The sequence below is a fragment of the Nansenia antarctica genome (assembly GCF_963989245.1).
Source record: "Nansenia antarctica genome assembly, chromosome: 4".
Lineage (NCBI taxonomy): Eukaryota > Metazoa > Chordata > Actinopteri > Argentiniformes > Microstomatidae > Nansenia > Nansenia antarctica.
This window is the reverse complement of record NC_137689.1, coordinates 28425345-28447647: the sequence shown is the minus strand read 5'-3', so window position 1 is coordinate 28447647 and position 22303 is coordinate 28425345. Positions and strand designations below refer to the sequence as shown.

General features: G+C 43.4%; 1 protein-coding gene across 3 annotated transcripts; it reads left to right on the top strand.

Moving 5' to 3' along the window:
- Positions 1-1196: 1196 nt before the first annotated feature.
- Positions 1197-21301, top strand: diablob (diablo, IAP-binding mitochondrial protein b). Of its 3 annotated transcripts, none has more exons than XM_080530444.1 (6): positions 1197-1313; positions 1744-1876; positions 15911-16036; positions 17520-17630; positions 19012-19108; positions 19470-21300. In XM_080530444.1, exons 2-6 carry the CDS (start codon positions 1760-1762, stop codon positions 19664-19666), a joined length of 648 nt encoding a protein of 215 aa, XP_080386570.1. In that variant the 5' UTR covers positions 1197-1313; positions 1744-1759; the 3' UTR covers positions 19667-21300. The 3 variants fall into 3 exon arrangements, with proteins under 3 accessions (XP_080386570.1, XP_080386569.1, XP_080386568.1); XM_080530443.1 differs by lacking the exon at positions 1197-1313 and adding an exon at positions 1354-1449 and having other exon boundaries at positions 15914-16036; positions 19470-21301; XM_080530442.1 differs by lacking the exon at positions 1197-1313 and adding an exon at positions 1354-1449.
- The last annotated feature ends 1002 nt before the right edge of the window (positions 21302-22303 follow it).

Below are 22303 nucleotides of genomic sequence, written 5' to 3'. Positions count from 1 at the left end.
GGAAGCAGTCTGGCAGTGATGTTTGATTCTTAGCTGTGGAGGAGATGTTGTTCTCAAGCAGACCGACGTACAAAATGTCATAAAGCACACTAATGATGGTGGTAAAGATGTTGGTCACTGTGGCTGTGCTACAATTAAACCTTGTTGCAAGGTCTTTGTGTCTGCAATTAAGTTTAAGCTTCATTAAGGTCAGGAGCAATTGATCGACTAGGGGCATCATTTGGACAGTCCAATCAGAATGATATTGTAGCTCATATTTTGAAATAAGCGCTTCCAAATACAGGATGCTGGCAGTATCTGGCAATCCAGAGAAATAATTGACTTTGTCAGGATTGGAGGAAATTTGACTGAAGGAAAAGGTTTGCTTCTGTTTCTCCAACAGTGTTTTAAATTTCTCATTCTCTTCTCTCAGCATGTCATTCTGTACCTCAAGCACCACAAGACTGTTTGAAGTACAAGAGGTCTGTGCAGTTGCATTGTCATCATTGTGTTGATCTGTTCTTTCATTCTCAACACCACTGGTAAGGACCATTTGTTTCTTCCGTTTAGGGTGGCTGCTGTGGTCAGGGAATTGAAATTTCTTCCCCTCGTTCCATGCGAATCGTGATGGCCCAGCAGCTTTGCCATTGGGAAAATGCCAACTGCACACCCTTGAGTTGCAGTTTGGGGTGTAGTTTGCACGCCTGTAAAAAATAAAATGAATGGATCACCATTGATTAGTCATTGTGCACAAGTTATAATTATAGTGAAGCAGTCATTATTACATCTCAGGCTCCCTCCAACAATGCTCAAACGCTATGTATAGAAAATAAAACAATATAATTGTTGTTGGTCAGACAAGCCATGGATGAAAATATAGCTAGCTAAGATTTAGCTGGACCGCACAGAAAAACGGCCTGACAACCGAAACACGAAGATTTGGGTTTATTCATAGCTAGCAAGAAATGGTATCGCTCGCTAGCTAGGTTAGTATCCACTGGCGCCAATACATTTTTAATTACATAACTTGTAACTTACCTTATCACCTGCAGCCATTTGCTCTTTTCTTTCTCATTACAAGGAAAGCGGTAGAATGACAGTTGAATCGTTGTTTTAGACTCGGATCTATTCTTACAACAAGGGACACAGCACTGCGGCATGTCGAAGAGAGCGCCTCAGCCAACGTCGGACCCGGAAACACGTCACGACTTAACAACCGACAGGGAGAGAAGGAGACGAGCTGGACAATAATAGGAATTGGATACACCCAGAGGATGGCAGTAGAGCACAGTTAAGAATGCACGCTGCCGTTAAATCCAACAGAAGAAGAAGAAGTAAGAGTTCCCTATTTCTCAAGAGAGTACAGACTGTTGTTTCTACCGGGGTACTTTTATGCGATCGCACCAACTTCCACTTGTTCCAGTTCAATATGGCGGCGTTGGGGAAGGGTGTGTTTTGTTTTGGCTTGAGGTATATTGACAAACTATCTCATCAGGATTTTAAGATCAAATATAACGTTCCCTGTAGGAAAGATAGGTTTGTCCTAAAAAAGGTTTCCTGAGCTTGTCATCGCGCCTCTATGACAGCGTGCTAGCTAATGTTAGCCTGCTGTGGCTCTCTTGTTTACTCGTCCCTAGCGAGTGATCAAATGGAAGGTTGTTATGATGATCGAGTCCGTGCGTGGTGTAACATGTCTCATAACATGTCTGTCATAACATGTCTGTCATAACATGTCCGTCATAACATGTCTGTCATGTGCTGCAGGTACGCTTCAACTCTTATGAGCGTCGGTGGGGCGTTGGTGGGTCGCCAAGTCGCCAAGTTCCCCACGACAATACGAAAGAACTGGATTTCCCTGACTGCTACTGGCGGCCTCTGTGCAGTGCCCTTCGCACAGGTTTGTCTGTTTGTTTGTTTGTTTGTTTATTAGGATCCCCATTAGCTAATGCCATGACATCATTAGCTAGTCTTCCTGGTGTCCGACACAAAAATCATATTTGGACAATTGTCAACATTATATACATACAGACAATTGTAAACATTGTATACATCATAATAACAAAAGAAAGGAATTTAAAAAATGTAAAATAAATAAATGAAATACAACAGATCAGCAAACGAGATAAATCATCTACTGTTCATTCAGAGTAACTTGTATTAAATTGCTCCTTTATTGTTTTGCCTCTAGAATTAGTTTTACTAACATGCTTGGGTAAGGAGTTCCATCCTGTTATGGCTCTGTAAACTACAGTAGATTTTAGTAGATGTGTCTGTCCTAGGTCTAGGCAGTGGTGTGCCGTCAGGGCCAGCAAGGCCTTCTCTGCTGGCCTAAACATCATCAGAATATACATTTTATTTTAATATATTTTTTCCACAAATATGTATTAATGATTCCCCATAGTCTATTCTCTTCATTTCATAGCTTTCCTCTTGGTTGCGCTGCTTCCAGTCTCCGATTGAGATTTGGAGGGCTGGCCTTTATGTTAGAGCTTTTATCCAATCAAAATGTGTTGCTAGGGGGCTCCAAAACGCTAAACGGTGCACGCTAAACGGTGCCGCGGATACGACCTGTAACTTAACGTTGGAACGAGAAAACCTGTGGCGTTCCTAGTAAACCTACGTAGATGCGAGCAAAAGCAACAACGGCGCCTGCTGTAAGGCTCAATGATGTCAGCACCCAGCACGTCTTTTGATTGGATACGCACTATTGATACGCACTATTGATACGCACTATTGATATTCACTATTGAGATGCGTAACTATGCCGGTAGATGTGAAACTTTTGAAAGTGCCAGGGAAACGGAGCGCCACAACGAAAGCTTTCGTTGACTGATCGATAATACTGATCGATTGTGTCCTGTTTTTGGGTAAACAATAACTTTCATTTAGGGGACACGATAAAAGCACCGAGTCCACAAACAGGAAACTACGTTGAGCTTCTTTCTTTTCTGGCTGAAAACAACCCAGATTTACATTACCACCTGTCCACAAACAAAGTGTTTACTGGGACGTCAGGCAAAATACAAAACGACCTGATTTTTGCTATTGCTGAAGTGGGAGAAGAGATCAAAATGGAGATTAAAAAGGCACCCTTTGTCGCTATTATGGTGGACGAGACGACAGACGTGGGTAATGTAGCGATCTTAAAGATGTTAGTTTAACACTCTTCATTGTAAATGCGGATTTATTGATTAAAAATGCTTCGGAAATATTAATATAACTCTGTTGTACTTGTCTGACTATGTTAAGGTGATGCAACGCCCGGTTATACTGTGTTTCTGTCTAGTTTCTAGAGCCATGGCGTCATAACGATGGTATTAAGAGGTAGAATAATTCAGGTAGGAATGTGTCGGACATCACTGAAGGCCTAGGTGTGAAATGCACCGCCCGCCACTGGGTCTAGGTGGTAGTAGATGTGTCCTAGGTCTAGGTGGTAGTAGATGTGTCCTAGGTCTAGGTGGTAAGAGATGTGTCCTAGGTCTAGGTGGTAAGAGATGTGTCCTAGGTCTAGGTGGTAGTAGATTTGTCCTAGGTCTAGGTGGTAGTAGATGTGTCCTAGGTCTAGGTGGTAAGAGATGTGTCCTCGGTCTAGGTGGTAAGAGATGTGTCCTAGGTCTAGGTCAGGGGTCGGCAACCCGCGGCTCCGGAGCCGCATGCGGCTCTTTTGCCCATCTTCAGTGGCTCCCTGTGGCTTTGACCACAAATGGAAATTAACAACGATTATTTATTTTTTAAGTTGCCGCGTCTCTCTCCTTGAACTACAACTCCCTGCTTACGCTGTAATGTTGTACGAGGGCCAATAGGATTCGGATATGTTGGCACATGACTAGTATTATACATTCTGACACCATATTGTTTGCACGTGTCGTCGCGGCATAAGGGGAACGCCCACCTGGCGGGCAAAACAAATCTTTCTTCTGCTGCCTGCCAGCTATTTTATCAGGTTTTTACCAAGTAATTAGTTGTTTGACAAAATGCTGGATAGTTGCTGTGCAATCGGGTGCACTAACCGACGAGGAGACAACCCTGTTCTACAGAATTCCGTCAGAAAAAGAACCCAGAGAGGAGAAGATTGTGGATTTGTGCTATTAGAGCAATTGTACCGCACATTGTACCGCACATTTCAAATCTTTTATCTAGTATTTTTTGTATATATAGTTATTTTTTAATCTTGTGTCTGTACATATATTGGATTGACTGTACATATAATCCATGTCTGTACATATATTGGATTGACAATAAAGCTGACTTTGACTTTGACTAGCCTAGTTATTCTATTTTTAGTCATTATCATTGCATAATCGTTCTGACATGGTTTGTTGTTGTGGACGCTACCAGCTTGGAGTTGGTTGTGTAGGTCCTTTAGCTAGCTAGCTAACATTAGCATTATTGACCCATCCAGATCGAAAAAACAGATAACTGTCTGTACTTTTGTACGCTTTCATCCTGGCGGCAGTGTGAGGGGAAGGATTCTCCACAAGATATGATTATGTAAACATCACCGAACTGCAGCTCTGGCAACGACTTCGCTGTTTTTACTGATTGAAATACTGCGGCGGGTGCTCTATATGGATCGCAAGTGTCCAAAATGTGTAGTTTGTTCACATATCTTAGTTTTTCTTCTTTTGAGAGGTGATCTAAATAATCTTTGCTTGAAACAGGTGGTTAATGACAGGTCAGTGCTGCAGTTCTACGGAGTTTCCACTATGTTTTGGCCGCCAGGGCTCTGCGCTAGTCACGTGACTGCAAACTATGAATAGGTGATACAATCATCCAACCTACTGTATGTATATTGTAGGCTAGTCTGCGCTATTTAGTTTTGTTACGTTTCTGTGCGTACCATGAAATCGAATCCTGCCGGCGCCACTGGCCTTCATTATACGGCTTATATAAGGCTTTAATTTTTTTGCGGCTCCAGACCGATTCGTTTTTTTTGTTTTTTGGTCCAATATGGCTCTTTCAACATTCAAGGTTGCCGACCCCTGGTCTAGGTGGTAAGAGATTTGTCCTAGGTCTAGGTGGTAAGAGTTGTCCTGAAATGGCCTGTCTAGTCAGTAGGGGTGCAACGGTTCAGTTGGCCCACGGTTCGGTACGGTTCGGTATTTTGGGTCACGGTTTTCGGTACGGTTCGGTTCAGAAACAAATGCTACTATTTATTTACAAACTGTTACTTTACTTTATTTTGCTTATACATAATATGGAACTTTAACATACACATGTATATGTTATGTATATAATGTATATATAATTGTATATAAACAAAAAACACTTTCAAATGTCCAAAAATAAATAAACACTTTCGAAAGTAAAAGTGCACTTTAGCCTTGACAGCTGGTAGCCCGTATACAAACAGGAGGAAAACAAATTCACACTACAAAAGTAACACTTTCCACATAGCGTTCCAACATGTCATGTGTTGTATTCCAACGAGTTGCGACATCGTGGATTAATTTGTGTTTTGGTAAGTCTAACATATCTAACATATTGTCAGAATATGGTGGGCTGTGGTGCTTTTGTGGAAGAAAGTGACTGCATGTCTGATCTTACCCAGGAGGCGGGACACCGGGGTTATTGCCACTGCCTTCTTGGCGGCGAGATTTACGACGTGCGCAAAGCAGCCGATCTGTGGCCCCAGTCCACCAGCTTCATGGATCGCATTTACGATATTTGCTGCGTTGTCTGTTGTTACGGGAATTGTTATGTTTGGCCTCTCCAACTTCCACTCAGTCACTGCATTTGTTAGTTCCTCTGCCAGGTGCGCGCTGGTATGGCTTTCGTATAGTGGACGAGTTTGCAGTACTGCGCTCTTCATCTCCCAATCCGGTGACATGTAGTGGACCGTGACAGTGAGGTAACTCTCCGTTGCCCGGGAGGTCCAACCCTCCGTAGTCAGTGCAAAGCTCTGTGTTTTTGCCAAATCGTCTTCAATGCCTCTGCGCGTTGTTTGGTAAATACCGGGGATTATTTTGGTGCTGAATGATGTATGGGAGGGGACACTGTAACGGGGCTCGAGAGTTTTTATCAGATTTCGAAAACCCAAATCTCCAACCACCGAAAAGGGCTGCAAATCCTTTGCAATGAACATCCCCACTGCATTGGTTATTTTTTTGTGTTTCTCTGAAGTGGTAGTGTACGTCTGTCCGAACGCATCAGAGAGAGAGACTGCTGTCTGCTCACTGACGCTACCTGACTGGCTTTCCTGCTCCCAGTCAGTGTTATCGTTGAGTGGTAGCGGCGAATATGCTGGTTCATGTTAGAGGTGCAACCATTTGCATATGGCACACGCTTTAAGCAGAGCTTGCAGACAGTAATATTTCTGTCCACTGTTTCCCCCCCCTTATTGTCGTATTCAACGGGAAAAGCGAAATGACCCCACACCGCAGACTTGTAGGAATCCGGGGCTTCCTCAAACTGTTGCGGCGCTCTCAGAGCTAATTTACCAACGCAGCCAAATCGCAGCATAAACCGAAAACCGTCACGGTTCACTAGTGAATTGAGCCGTGGAACGCAAACCGTACCGTCCGTAAAAAAACCGAGAACCGTTGCACCCCTACTAGTCAGATAGTTGTTTTCATTTCTGATATACACTACTTGGTCAGAAAAGTGCTGTAGTTTCTTGTCATCTATGACAGGGGTCTTCAACCTTTTTCAACCCAAGGACCCCTTGGACGAGAGACAAACAGAACAGGGACCCCCACATGTAATATATATTTTTAAATGTCTCACATTTTAAAGCCTATAATAACTTTTATATTTACTTCATTCACCTTTTCTTTCACCGTATTAACCTATTTATATACTGGGTTATTAGCCTATATGTGTTTATGATTGATAAAACGTTCATGCATAATTATGATTGGTTATTATTATTATTGTTGTTGTTGTTGATGAGGCTTATATTTTCTATTATTATTATTTTTCAACAATGAAACTTTTAGCTTCAGGAAGCCAGGTATGCCTACCTCAGTGAGATGACTGGCCCTGGTTGGTGGTTAGGGTTGGGTACCGTTTGTTTTTATTCGATACCGGTGCCAAATCGATACTTTAAAAACGGTACCGGTTAGGGATGCTCCGATCTGGATTTTTGGGGCCGATACCGATCACCGATTTTTTTCCTCAAGATCAACCGATACCGATACCGATTTTTAAAAAAATACATAACTGTAGGCCTACTGACTGGATAGCCTACATATTTTTTGCTTTTTAGACAAAAGTTTTGATCCATTAGGCACCAAGCAAACGCAGACCCATTTTTATGGCATAGTAAAGGTCTGGCCTATCACCCAGTTAGGGCCTGAAGCCCAAGTCAGTCGATATGGCTGTATAAAAGACATCATAAACGTGGCCTTCATGGTTTACATACTGTTACGTCCTCCTATGTTTTCTGTTCAGTTATCTGTCTTCCCCAGGAAAAAAAAAAAAGGAAAAAAAGATCGGTTTTTGCGATCGGCCATTTTTGCCGATCACCGATCGAGTCATTTGGAGTGAAATCGGCCGATTTAAATCGGTGGCCGATAAATCGGAGCATCCCTAGTCCTGGTACACCCTTGTACCGGTTCCAGTACTGCTCTAGGTGCTATTTGGAGCTGACAGTGCCTCATCAGCACCCGGGTCCATTTTCCTGTCAACACAAATCTCAAAACACGAGTATGGTGTAATGGCCTAGTGATCCTAGTTCTATAATGTCCAATGTCTCCCTTAGTATCAAAAGGCGACATTAAATAAGTAGGTTTTGAGGTCACGCTTAAAAATGTCCTGAGTTTTAGACAACCTCAGGCCCTCAGGTAGGGTGTTCCACAATCTAGGAGCATATATGCTAAAAGCTGATCCTCCAAATCTCTTTGTCCTAGCCTCTGGCACTATTAAAAGTTCTGTGCCACTAGACCGTAGGGGTCTAGCTGGTGTGTATCTTATGAGCATGTCCACCATGTAATTGGGTGCATCACAGTGAAGTGATTTATAAACTAGTAAAAGGATCTTAAAGTCTATTCTATGACTGACAGGGAGCCAGTGTAGTGATCTCAAGACAGGTGTGATGTGCGCTCTTCGTTTGGTCCTAGTAAGGACACGAGCAGCAGCATTTTGAACCATTTGTAGTCTATTTATCATTTTTTGGGGGAGACCTGTCAGGAGAGCATTACAGTAATCTAGCCTACTAGTAACAAACGCATGCATTAATTTTTCAGTGTCTGCCTGGGAGAGAAATGATTGTACCTTAGTGATGTTTCTTAGATGGTAGAAGGATGTTTTAATAGTATTATTAATATGAGTTTCAAAATTTAGATCTGGGTCAATTATGACACCAAGATTCCTGGCCTGACACTAGGGCTGTTACGATTATTCGACGTCGTCGACGTCACCGACTACGTCAATACGTCGGTTAGCGTAATATGCGTCGGTTAGTCGCAAATAAACAAAATGGCGTTTTTTTTTTTTTTTTTAAACCTTTATTTTACCAGGCGAGACAATTAAGTGTATGAGTGAAAAATGGATAGCTACTAGCTAATGTTACACAAGCAATGTAGCTCACCACAGTTCGTATGTCTTGTCTTCTGGTGTTAGTAACGTTAGCTATGTAGCTGGCTAGCTACGGTAGCCTATTGTCATTGTGGTGCGAGCACCTACTGTACGTTATCTAGCTCGTAGCTCGCATGCTACGTTAGCATCAATTTAGCTAATCATAACATAGCAGCGAGAGTAACGTTAGCTAGCTATGTGTTGTGGTGATGGACAGACTTCTAAATGGCCATGTTGGCATTCAAGTTGGCTAAACATAGCAGTGAGGTGGAGACAAATACTAAATTTTTTTTTTTTTTTTTACAGCACAAAAATTATCGTTAGACTTATCGATAAATTAGTCGTTAGACTAATCGAATAATCGATAAAATAATCGCTAGATTAATCGTTAGAAAAATAGTCGTTTGGGACAGCACTACCTGACACTTAGTGTTAAGAGCTAGTGTTTTCAAGTGTGCAGATAATTTCTCTCTCCCAGTTTTCTCGCCAATGATCAATACCTCTGTTTTTTCTTGATTGAGTTGGAGAAAGTTTTGTGTCATCCAAATATTAATATCGGCAATACAGTCTATCAGGTGGTCGATCATCTTGTAGTCGTTGGGAGTTACTGAGATATAAAGCTGAGTGTCGTCAGCATAGCTGTGGTAGTTAACGCTATGCTTCTTGATAACAGAACTGAGGGGTAGCATGTATAGGCTAAAAAGCAACGGTCCTAAAATGGACCCCTGGGGAACTCCACAGGTTGTGCTATAATTTTTTGACTTATGGTCACCAAGGGCTACAAAGTAGTCTCGGTCAGCCAGGTAAGTCCTGAACCAGTTTAAGACCGGACCTGAGAGGCCAACCCAGTTTTCAAGTCTCTCAATAAGTATGGAGTGGTCTACCGTATCAAAGGCTGCACTTAAGTCTAAGAGTACAAGAATCGAGAGTTTTCGAGTCTGCATTTATCCTAAGGTCATTAGTTACCTTAAGCAAAGCGGTTTCTGTGCTGTGGTATGATCGGAAACCTGACTGAAGTGGGTCATACCTATTATTTAGGACTAAGAATTCATGAAGCTGTCTATACGCTGCCTTTTCTAAAATGTTGCTTAGAAAAGTGGGATTGGATATTGGTCTACAGTTTTTTGGATCAGAAGGATCTAGGTTACTTTTCTTCAGGGTGGGTCTAACCAGGGCAGTTTTAAGCGCCGCTGGAAATATCCCTTTAAGTAGGGAGTGATTTACAATGCCTAGTATGTCATCAGACACAGATTCAAAAATGTCCTTAAAAAAGGTGGTAGGAATAGGGTCAAGAGGACACGTAGACGGTTTAAGCTGTGACACAATTTTACCTAATGTTTCCGTACTAATCATGGTGAACATGCTCATAGTCATGTTCTGTGGTGGCGGATCTGTGGTGCTACACAAACCTAGTCTTTCCTGAGTAATACACATTCTAATATTTGTTATCTTATCCCTGAAGTGGGCTGCAAATTCCTCGCATTTGGTGACAGAGGCTGCGCCGTCTAGAGTTCTAGGAGCAGGGTTTACAAGGCAATCAATTGTCGAGAACAAGACCCTGGGGTTATTCTTGTTTGTAGATATTATCTTTGAGAAGTGATTTTTTTCTAGCATTTCGCATTGCCAAGTTAAAGGCAGATAGATGTTCTTTAAAAATATTCTGATCAATCTGTAATTTGCTCTTTCTCCATCTGCGCTCAGCTTTCCTACATTTAGGAGATTTATTTCACTGTTTCGCCATGGTGCTCTCCTCTTGGCTCCAACCTTTTTTAGTTTGGTAGGTGCCAGGGAGTCTAGGGCCATTTTTACTTTATTGTTAAAGGTAATTACTAAGTCGTTTTCACACAACGTGGGAGTTGTGTGATTACTGTTCATTAAAGCTTTGAAATGTTCAGCCACTGCAGGGGTAAGATAACGTTTTTTAACAACACGTTCAGCATTGCTTTCAGCTTTACGTGTTACAATGGTAAAGAAAATACAGAAATGGTCAGAGAGGGCCAGGTCGCTGATACCTGATATTGAGACCTCAAGACCCTTTGTAATCACAAGATCAAGGGTATGGCCATGATTGTGAGTGGGTTCATTGACATGTTGGACAAAATCCATAGATTCCAAGAGGTCAATAAATTCCCTAGCCCTCAAGTCAGCCTCATTATCAACATGAAAGTTAAAATCACCAGTGATAATAATCCTATCATAGTTGGGATGGATAATGGATAGGAACTCAGAGAAGTCAGGTAGGAAGGTAGGGGCTGGTTTCGGCGGCCTGTATACAGTTACCGTAAGAATAGGTGGTTGGCATGCCATAACTGTGGCATGATATTCAAAGGAGGAGAATATATCAAAGGATATGCTCCTGCAGTTTAGGTTATTTGAAGCTATGGTAGCTGTTCCTCCCCCCTTTTTTCCATTTCTGATTGATTGGAAAAAACTGTAGTTGGGGGGAGATGCCTCAATAAGGGCTGCTGCTCCATTTGTATCTAGCCAGGTTTCTGTGAGTAGCATACAGTCGAGTTTTCTATCACAAATGAGCTCATTTATGATAAATGTTTTTTTGTTTGATAGGGACCTGATATTCAAAATTGCCATGGAGATGTCATTTTGACACTGGGACTGACTCGAGGGCATACTTAATGAAATGGGTAATACATTTCTCAAATTTGCGCCATGTATTGCCTTATTTGTGGTGGAGGGAGTCCGATGGGAGACAATAGTCTGGATGGCATGTTTGGTGTTAGAGGAATGGATCGGACTCATCCCACATCAGCGTTGACAGGGCACCGGCCAGGTCCAGGGCTGGACAGCGAGGTCCATGGACATCGACAGCAGGCAGGCACCATACCTGTTTGGGTGAAACCTATCTCTCGCAAACAGCTCATTACGGTTAAAGAACGTGGTGAAATTGTCTATAAATGGGGTTTGCGTATGACAGCAGTATCCCTGTAGCCAAAGGTGAAGACTTCGAATTCTACTGTATTTGGTGTCGCCATACCTGGGACTCGGGAAGGGGCCCGAGATGATGCAGGTCTTACCTGTGCCCTTGACGGTGGCGATGAGAGCTCGGAAGTCGTCCTTCAGCTCCTCCGACCTCTCCCGTCCGATGTCGTTGGCACCCACGTGGACGATGACGGAGGTGACCTGGGGGGGAGCATCCTCCACCAGCATCGGGACTACCGCGGCGACGTCCCTCACCTTGGCACCTGGGATGCAGTGGGTTATGGCCTTCGGGACTGCAACATGGCGGACCATGGACGAGCCTATTATAAGCACAGAGGGGGGGGGGGGGGGGAGAAGAGCGGGTGCGGGGGGGGGGGGGGGAGGAGACACGAACTGTAGTCTCCTCTGCTGGCGGCATGATGGACCTGTAGGGGGCCCAGGGTGGGAGAGGGGGAGAGAGAGAGGGAGGGGGGGGGGTGGGGGTGCAGGCCCTGGCTCTCTTCGGCTTCGGTGTGGACTGGTGGCTCTGCAGCGCCTCGAAGCTGTTCCGCAGCAGGAGGGCCTCATGGGGGTTGGTGCCAGAGGAGTCGATGGTACGACTCCTCTTCCTGACGGTGGTCCAAGTCCCTGGTGATGTAGGGACAGTGTGAGTTACACCTGGGATTGGGCTTACAGGTGGAGGTGGAGGCTTTGATGTTGATGTTGTGGTTTGTGTGCTTTCTATGTCTGTAATTATTGTTTTATGTAATGTGTCATAAAGTGAACTAAGATGCGACTCCCCTTGTCTGATCTGGTGGAGAGTTGAGATTCGTCCCTTCATCTCCTCAACCTGGAGGCTAAGCTCCAGGCAGCGCCGGCAGGCCATGAAAGAGAAAAGTGGTGTTATTTGCAGAGAGAGAGAAAAACAATTTGATTATGGTGAGCTAGGAGTATTACAGAGATATGTGATATAAGAGTATATAAGGTTGTTAGTAGTTCAGGGAGGTATCCCGATAGAAAAAAGCCCGTTTAAAAAGTGTAAAGGTGGCTAGCTGGTTAGCCGCGGTAGCTAACTAATAACGCTGGTAATCCCGACTCAGCCTCCCGGCGTCGGATTCGGCGGAACGAGGTCCCGATGTTATATAGGATAGGAAAGCTATTTATTTACAAAAAATGCTTTCTCAATAGAGTTTGGTATAGATAGCAGTTTTTAAGATTCTAACGCTGTCGAGCTGCAACAGCAAAAACAAACACTCGTCGTGAGAAACAGCATTTTTTTTTTTTTTTTTTTACTTTTCTGCTCTCTGGTAAACTAATGATAATGATATTCCAACTGCCCAGTTAAATCCAATCTATTATTTGGCATTCAGTGACATGCTTTTTAAATTATATAACACAGAATATTAGTCAACATTAATATCTAGGGAAGAAAATAAGCCTACTTTTTTTGATGGGGGGGCGGTAAGAGGCCTGGATAATGGACAGGGGGGCGCTGGCCCAAAAAAGGTTGAGAACCACTGCGTTAGAACATAATTTACTACTCAGAAAGGCTTCAAACCCCATTGTAATCGTGTCAGTTCTTGTAAATTAGCCTGCACCATCATTTTATAGCCTACATACTTTTTTAGATGAGATTTTAGATTAGATTCAGACAACGAAATGCAGTAAAAAGTGTGTCAGAAGAGGGATTTGAACCACCGTCTTAAAATGACAAATAAATACTATGGCAGCGGTCGATACCACTAGGCCAGCGGTTCCCAACCTTTTAGGACTCACGGCCCACTTTACATATCTCTCCAGTATTCGCGGCCCACTCAGCAGCACGTGCACGCGCATGAAACGCGCACGAGCGCTCAAAACAACGACGTGGCAAGAAAAAAAAAATGCGGTTAAACCATTAAAGCCGAGTGGCGATGTTTTATATAGCAGGTGATCAAATACCAAGATCGTAAATGTTGTATGTGTTCAATACGACCAAACATCCTTGTGTGTGGGTAACTCCCGACTCCCGACTTGGGTTGCCAGATGGGCTCGGGTGTTTTTGGTGGAATTAGCGGTTTTAGACTGTGGTTAGGGTGGAAAATGTCGATCCCATCTGGCAACCCTGTTCGCGAGTCCGGGATGGAATGTAGCCAATCAAGAAGCGAGCTGACTTCTTCTTTTCAGATGGAAATATCGGCGCACACCACACACAATACGATCAAGGCTGTTCAATCCAAGATTTTTTATCTTTTTAAAATTAAAACGTTTTTGTAACAAAAAACCATCAATAAAACCATTTTTTTGCCCATGATTTGGCGGCCCACTTGCAGTACTCTCGTGGACCACCAGTGGGCCGCGGCCCATAGGTTGGGAACCGCTGCACTAGGCCATTGTGACGATATGACTGTTTGTAGCCTGCTGCTGATATCACCACAGTAGTAAATATTCATTTATTAAAATATGAACATAGAACAATAACTGGGGCTAGTATGACCTACGCATTTAATCGGTCAGCAATTTCTTGCCAAACCATTTCCCTCGCCTTGTTAATTGCGGCAGTATTGCACTATTTTACATCTTATTTTTCCATCTTCATAAAGATCAATAAGTCGGAATGCTGCGCAAAAGTAGGACCCCTGCAGAGTGGAGTATCTTCATTTCGACAGTTCGATTCTTCGGGGCTCTTTATGTCTGTGTGCACGTGCCCATATCGAGGATTTCTAAGCCGGTGTTCTGTGAACACTCATGACAATCACCTGGCTTGAATTCCAATCCCGAGTTGCCTGATCGCCTGATTTATTTTTATCGCCGATATACTAATCAACGTTCGTGGAATAGCCTCCAGAAGACTGGATTGTAATCTATTTTCTACAGGAAGCCATGTGAGATTTCTATGCATTTCCAAAACATTTGTGCGCATTGAACAGTGGAGAGCTAATCTAGCAGCTTTGTTGTTAAGTAAAATGTATTATATATGTCCTCAGTTGGGTATGGATTGTGTTTGTTGATAGGTTGATAGCCCAGGGTTGATAGCCCAGGTTGATAGGAGGATGCAGTGCTGTTGTTGTGCCACTGAGGGGCGCTGCGTAAGACTGCAGGCTTGTGTGTTGTTAATATGTTGATGTGTTGATGCACTTGTCCGAGTTGTTGTCTACCATTCCAAGTTAGCTCGGCTGAGCGGAAAATATGTACTTTTGGTGAGGAGAAAATAAAACCATGCCCGAGGGCAAAACAGTTCACCGTCTCCAATATTGATTCTCCCCGAGTGCAACGTAGATGGAAGCTTCCATTATAAACGTTAACATTTGTTTTGAGTGATTTGGAGTTTTCTTAGATCTTTCTTAGCTGCAGATGACCAAATGACTGGACAGTACTCAAGGTGTGACCAAACTAAAGCTTGAATCACTTGGTTCAGTGGGTATTACTAACCCACTCACCCATTCTGAGCTCAGTGCTCAATCAGTTAGCTCTTGATATGTTAATGTTGCATCAGCATACATAACCACTCTTGCTTTATCTAATACTGATGGGAGTTAATTTGCAAATATAGAATATAGGAGTGGTCCTAACTACCCTGAGTAACCCCACATTGTAACTCTGCTGTTGGAATAGCTACCATTGAAGAACACTCTCTGTCTTCTCCTGGACATGTAGCTCTCCATCCAGGACAAAGCAGTGGATTTAAAGCCATAACATTTAAGTTCACCAAGCAACAGACAATGATCAATAACATCAAATGCATCACTGAAATCCAATGTCACCGCCCCCCCACTAGCCTCCTGTCATCCATGCTCTTCAGCCATTCATCAGTCATATGCGCTAATGCCGTGCTAGTGGAATGACCGTCTCTATCTCTAGGGTGATGCTTATTATCACACATTTCAACTTGTTATTGTCATTACAATCATGCAGCATAGTATGGCAAAGCCAGCAGTAGATGCATGCATCTGTTTCATGGTCCTATTCAGTGGCAACATTAAAGGAATGTCGCTACCCATCCAACTCCTTCACTCTCTTACTCTTACTTCTGATTGTTTTTAAATCACTAAACGGGCAGGCACCTCCGTACTTAGCTGATCTCCTACGCCACCATACCCCATCCCGGGCCCTAAGGTCAGCCGACCAGCTGCTGCTGGTGGTCCCTTGGACCAGGCTAAAAACCAGAGCGGATAGAACCTTCGAAAAGGCAGCCCCTAGGCTCTGGAATAACCTCCACATCCGATCTGCCCAGAGCGTTGAGTCTTTTAAAACATTCACTAAGACGTGCGTCTTCTGCCTGGCCTTTGACCTGAGTTGAGCCTGCCTCCCAACTCCCGACAACGTGCACTTTTCTGCACTTTTATTTCTGCACCTGTTGTATTCTGTATTGCACCTTGTTTTTGTTTTTGTGTATTTTTATTTGTTGTTTTCTTTTACTTGTGTGTTATATGTGAAGCAATCTGGGCGGCTGTCTTGTCGTTGTAAAATGTGCTATATAAATAAACCTGACTTGACATGACCTCTGACCTCCTCTCAGAAGCAGGACAGCCTGTCCCACGAGGCCCTGATTCGCAGGGCCGCCTCTCTGGTCACGGACAGCACCAACACCTTCCTCTCTCAGACCACCCTGGCGCTGGTGGACTCCTTCACGCACTACGTCAAGGTAACCAGCGTTTCTCAGTTAGCATTAGCCCGGCAGACACGCCATTCCACTGCATATAAGTTGAATGAGACTTTGTGAAATGATATACAATTATGTGAGTGTTTCATACAGCTTTTTTTTTGTAGATTGTTTTTGTAGCCATAGAGAAAATGTGTGGAACCATCTATGCATGTTGCCCCCAGAAAATCACAGTCCTCTCTTAAGCTAATATGATTTACCAATGTAGAGAACGACCTTGGACTGCTAGCACCCTCAACTCTGTATCGGGAGTATGTTATTGTCCAAAGTTAAGCCTCAAACTTTTACAAGCACATTTTACGAGCACACACACTCTCCTCTGGAAAATTGTTATCCACACAAGATACTTTTGTTCATCTTCCACACACTGTGTGTATTGTCCTCATAAACACAATGTACAGGGCTAGCTTGTTTAGCACTTTGAATGTTTTGTGATGGTGGAAGCCTGCACTCCTGGGTTCTTGAAACAGAACGTTTAGGCTAGTACATCACAGCAAGGTTCAATGCAGTGTACTGTATTTTCATTAATCATTCATATGGATACTGCTAACTACTCAATTGATGGCGGGGTGCTATGGGGGGGGGGGCAGAGTGATGTAGTTGTACATAATATAGAAATCCATTATTCTTTTACAGAGGAAAGAAAGAAAGAGAGGTGTTCTAAAGAGGTCTTGATAGTATCCCAGAGTCCAGAGTCATATTCTTGCAGGGAGCTGGCTCCTCTCTCTCCAAGCATTCTAGAAAGGCTGCAGACCATACCCCGCCCAATCCTCCCACACTCACTACCCAGTGTAGATTGGCCACCAGTATTGGCCATCAATGTCCTCGGAGGCTTATCCTGCCTATTACGCACTTAAATCGGGGGGGAAACATGCTCTTAGGTTCCCAGCAGCTGTACCGCACGCTTCAACATCTCGAGACAGCAATAATAATAATAATAATAATAATAATAATAATAATAATAATATTATCTTCTAGTAATATAATCATATCTTCTAATAATATCTAGATTTATATAGCGCCTTTCAAGGAACCAAAGGACGCTTTACAGACTTACAGAAAGACAGTCAGACAGAAACAGAAACAGAAAACACAGAGAAAATGCCCAAAACGAAACTAGGGGTCAAAGGCCTTGGTGAACAGGGGGGTTTTGAGGGCTGATTTGAAGGTGTCCAGGGTAGGACGGGCGTTGCGGATCACTGTGGGGAGAGAGCTCCAAAGGGTGGGGGGGGGGGGCTGCCACACTGAGGGATGGAGGGATTTGTAGGTGAGGAGGAGGAGGATTGTGGACAGAATGCACGCCTGCTTTGTGTATGCCTGCTTTGTGTATGCCTGCTTTGTATATGCCTGGTTGGTGTATGCCGGGTTGGTGTATGCCTGGTTGGTGTATGCCTGGTTTGTGTATGCCTGTGTTGTGTTGTTGTGTCAAGAGTTGCTTGAGTTAAGGTTGCTTTTTCATCTCTAGGCCGTCCACACACTGGTGACCCTACAGAAGAACTACGCTGCCTCAGCCAGCAAGCTGGCCCCTGAGGACGAGGAGGCCGTGTGGCAGGCCATCCTCCGACAGCGGCAGGAGGTATGTGTCACTCAACTCTGTATCTAACCCTTCATTAGCTAGGCGGGAGTTAAGTTAATTAATAACCAATGGAGGCTGAGTCTTTATCAATCATTTCAGAGTGTTTATTAAACTCTTGCAAGAGGGGTGTCTGTACAGTCAACATAGGGTTTCAAAGTACAAAGCCCACCTCTCTATGGGGTTGGTTCACCTTATAGTTTCAACATTCAGTTCTTGTACAACATCACGTGGGTACAGATAACACAGAGCATAACTCTTTCACTTTAGCCTTGGAGAGAAGGCAGTGAGGGTCTCTATCTGGCACCTGTAGTAGCCTTGGAGAGAAGGCAGTGAGGGTCTCTATCTGGCACCTGCAGTAGCCTTGGAGAGAAGGCAGTGAGGGTCTCTATCTGGCACCTGTAGTAGCCTTGGAGAGAAGGCAGTGAGGGTCTCTATCTGGCACCTGCAGTAGCCTTGGAGAGAAGGCAGTGAGGGTCTCTATCTGGCACCTGCAGTAGCCTTGGAGAGAAGGCAGTGAGGGTCTCTATCTGGCACCTGCAGTAGCCTTGGAGAGAAGGCAGTGAGGGTCTCTATCTGTCACCTGCAGTTTTAGTCACCTTCCATTCTTGTTATTCATACAGTCTTCAGTGAACATAATACCGTCATTGTTGTATTAAAGATATTTTTCTCACAGCGGGGCTAGCAGTGGCCTAGTGGATAGTGATCAGAAGGTCATGAGTTCAAATCCCACCTGGGAAACACCACCACTAGTGTGCCCTTGAGCAAAAGCACCTAGCTCTAAGTGACTCCAGGTGGAGACTGTCCCTGTAATCTCTAATTGTAAGTCGCTTTGAATAAAAGCGTCTGCTAAAGGGTGGAAATGTAAATGTAAATGTGATGTAAAGCTGGTGTCCTCAAGCATCTCTGGTTGAATCTCGCTGCCCCTGTAAACATCCACACTCTTAAGGGCTCTATGGTATAGAGCTATATGCTAGCGTATCAGCCCTACAGCTCTCAGGTCTTCTGATGCTGGTTTTCTCTGTGTACAAAAGAAGAGGTTTGGTGAGGCTGCATTCTCATTTTATGCACTCAAATTGTGGAATGCACTGCCAGTTTACATTAGGGATGCAACCTCAGCAAATATGTTCAAGTCAAGACTAAAAACCCATCTTTTTAATATTGCCTTTAAATGATAATTAAATGATGATTATATAATGATTGGAGCACTTTGAGCTGCAACGCTTGCAGGAAAAGTGCTATACAAATAAAGGTTGTTATTATTATTATTAATAATATTATGGGTATAGTTGTTTCTGTCACAGGAATGGCGCGCTCAGTGCTCTGTTGTCTACTGATGTCTACCTTGTCAATAAGTCCCTGTCATGTGCCTCTCCTTCTCCAGCTGAGCGTGTTGCGGGAGGACTGTAATAAGTTTGAGTCCAACTGGACGACGGCCGTCAGCCTCTCGGAACTGGCGGCGGAGACGGCGTACAGCGCAGGTACGCACCTCCCGCGCTGCCGCCTAAGACAGACGGGTGTGCGCATGCGTGAGTGTCGGGTGGCAGGTAGCTCCAGGGGTGCCAAAGATGTCTGACCCTGTGCCCAGAGCTCTGTTCTCCCTAGCGGGGGGGGGGGGGATGAGAAAGAGACGTGTGCAGGAACTACATTGTCTCAGTACTTGCGCTCTGGTCAATGGCGACAAAGTGAAATCTTAATCTTAATCATCTTTTATTAAATGCTTTTGTTGATAGATGTTGAAGAGCTGCTCTGCCCCAACCATTTCATTGGCGTTATCTACACTTGAATAAAACTCTTTAGAGAGACTTTACTCTCAACACTTTTGTGGGTTGTTGTTTTCAGGTGCAGACCAGGCGTGTGTGATGTCACGCAGCAGCCTCCACGTGGCCCAGTCTCACGTGGAGCAGGTCCGGCAGCGCTGTCTGGGGGCGGAGGAGAGCCTAAAGGAATCCAACGCAGAAGACAGCGGACGGTTGCCTCCCGCCACTGCGACGGAGGAGGAGGAGGATATCCCAGAGGCCTATCTACGAGAGGACTAGCCAGTGACCGCCATCCCCCCTTTCATTTACCCATTTACACTCAACCGCCTCATTCTTGCTCATACGAGATGATCTGTACCAGCCCACATGAAGTGCACTGTGTGCACAGAGGCCGAGTGGGGAAGCATCAAAATGCCTCTGGTGACTTGGAGGGAAAGGAACTTCCTTTGTGTGATCATATGTTGGTGTGTGAAGGTGTGTGTGAATCATGGGAAAACCAAAATCAAGCACTTCTAACTGCTAATGTGAATATACAACAGGGTTATTCAACCAGGGACCAGGTCCACCAATGCCTATCCATTTAGACTGACCCAAATCCATTTGGAACATTTAATAAACATCTGACAAGAAAATCCCCAGCAAAAATATTTGATTTAGATTGATAGTTTATTAGATAGATAGTTTATTAGATAGATTATTAGCCACATGACCAAAGCCGGTGGAATTTGTTCTCAGTACGGCGTATTATTCTCTGCAGCACACAAATGACAAAAAATGAGCAAGTGCACAATAGACAACATCAGACAAAAACAATAGACAACAACAGACAATCATGGTATGCATGTCGGTCATGTCAGTGAGGAGGGGGCTAGAGGGAGGTGTTCAGAGTCTTCATGGCTGTGGGGGAAAAGCTGTCGGGGAAGCGTTTAGTCTTTGTGGAGAGTGACTTGTAGCGCCTCCGTGAGGGGAGGAGCTGGAAGAGGTGATGAGCAGGAAGTGAGGGGTCAGAGGTAATCTACTTTGCCCGTTTTACAGTTCTGTTGGTTCAACTGAGGGGAGTGGTTTACCTATTTCTGATGCCTTTTTAACAGTCCGCTGTAGTTTGATCTGTGTTTGACTGTCTGTGCTGCCGTACCAGACTGTACTAGAGGATGTGATGATGGACTCGATGATGGCTGAGTAAAACAGGATGAGAAGTTGTTTGAATTTTTGAAGCTGCCTAAGGAAATAAGAGACGTTGTTGAGCTTTTGCAATGATGTGTTCTGTGTTGACTTTCCATTTCAGATGACTGCTGATGTAATTCCATCATTCCAAGGAATTTGAAAGAGTCAATGGTGGTGATGGGGTCGCCGTTTATTTGTATGGGAAGTTTGGGATTTGGCCTGCGTCGGAAGTCAATGATAAGTTCCTTGGTTTTGGCTGTATTAAGTATGAGGTCGTTGCTTGTGCACCAAATGATAGCTTGGGAAGTCAGCCAGAGTCTAATTTCCTCTAATAAAAGGCCCATATTTCTCCTGTTGTCCCATTGAGTACTGTCAATCAGTGTCACTGAGGTACCAGGTTACAACCATCAGATTTCATGCTCCCTGTGTGCTGTGTTCATATCCAGTAAGTGAGAAAAGTGTTATTCAAAATAAAGAAAACTATGAACTTATGTAGGCCTACCAATAGGCTCTTCAACTTGAAATAATTTATATTCATTAAAGGTTCTTTATAAGGATATTGTGGTGTTTGTTCGTGGTTTTACAAGTGTATACAGTTCTTGGGGAGAATAATCGCATGCATTTTTATATCTATTTTTCATACTTTTTTCTTCTTACTTACCTCTTGTATTTTTGATGCTCTATGTAAAGCACTTTGAATTGCCTCAGTTGTATGAAATGTCGTATATATATATATATATATATATATATATATATAAATGTGCCCTGCATGTGGAAAATGTCTGTCCCCCTTAAGAATCCAGTTGAAAAGCCCTGGTATACAGTGTTCTCTCAGGTGTGTGTATGTAAAGGTAGACACTGGGATCAGACGTCAATGGGAGAAGAACAGATGACGGTTCCTGAGATCATTTCAAAACTGAGACGATCAACTCTGTTAAGTCCCAGTCTGCTGTCAGGTGAGGAGGGTGAGGTTACAGCTGTCAGGTGAGGAGGGTGAGGTTACAGCTTTACGGCTGTCTTTTTTTGGATCCTGTAATAGTGAGCAAATGACATGTGTATGTATGCCTTCGACAAGGTGGTTGATAAATACTGGATATTTAAAAATAAAAATAAAAAAAACATTTTATCACTGACATTTTTGATTGAAGTCTGCGCCCAAGTGCCTGCCATTTTCAAGTGTACCATTGATGAATATTTAAAATCTGCATTACTACCTACATCTCTATCTGGAACATTATTGTATATGCCTTTATGCAAAATCTTTATTCTTTGAATGAAATATCATTTTAGTTATATTCAATTCTGTTCCTGCCCCAACCTTCCCCTAAATGGAAAATAGTAATTCTTTTTTTTTTTTACATTCAGTTCAGATTCAATTTGTCATTGATTTCTATGCAAATCAGAGACCCTATAAAAAGAAATATATTCATTCCAAAATCACCCAAGCTATTATGCTTGCATTAAGATGGTCCCAATTCAACTTAGTGACTTGTTGACAACATATTTGCATTTGAGAGCATTTGACATTTAAGAGTGTCATAGCAAAGGGTCTGAATACGTACATGTAAATGAGGCATTTCTATATTTACATTTTAATACATTTGGAGACATAAAAAAAAGTGGTTTATTTTGCCGTTAATCGTGTGTGGATTGATGGCAAAGAAATAATAATAATAATCCATTTTAAATTGAATATAAAACAACAAAATGTGGAAAAAGTGAACGGGTCTGAATACCTTTCGAAGCCACTTA

Excerpts from the sequence above, each read along its gene's own strand:
- diablob (XM_080530442.1), top strand. The coding sequence starts at position 1,409 with ATGGCGGCGTTGGGGAAGGGTGTGTTTTGTTTTGGCTTGAG. Across the intron at positions 16,037-17,519 it reads CCTTCACGCACTACGTCAAG|GCCGTCCACACACTGGTGAC; the intron begins GTAACCAGCGTT and ends TTTCATCTCTAG. Across the intron at positions 19,109-19,469 it reads GGAGACGGCGTACAGCGCAG|GTGCAGACCAGGCGTGTGTG; the intron begins GTACGCACCTCC and ends TGTTGTTTTCAG.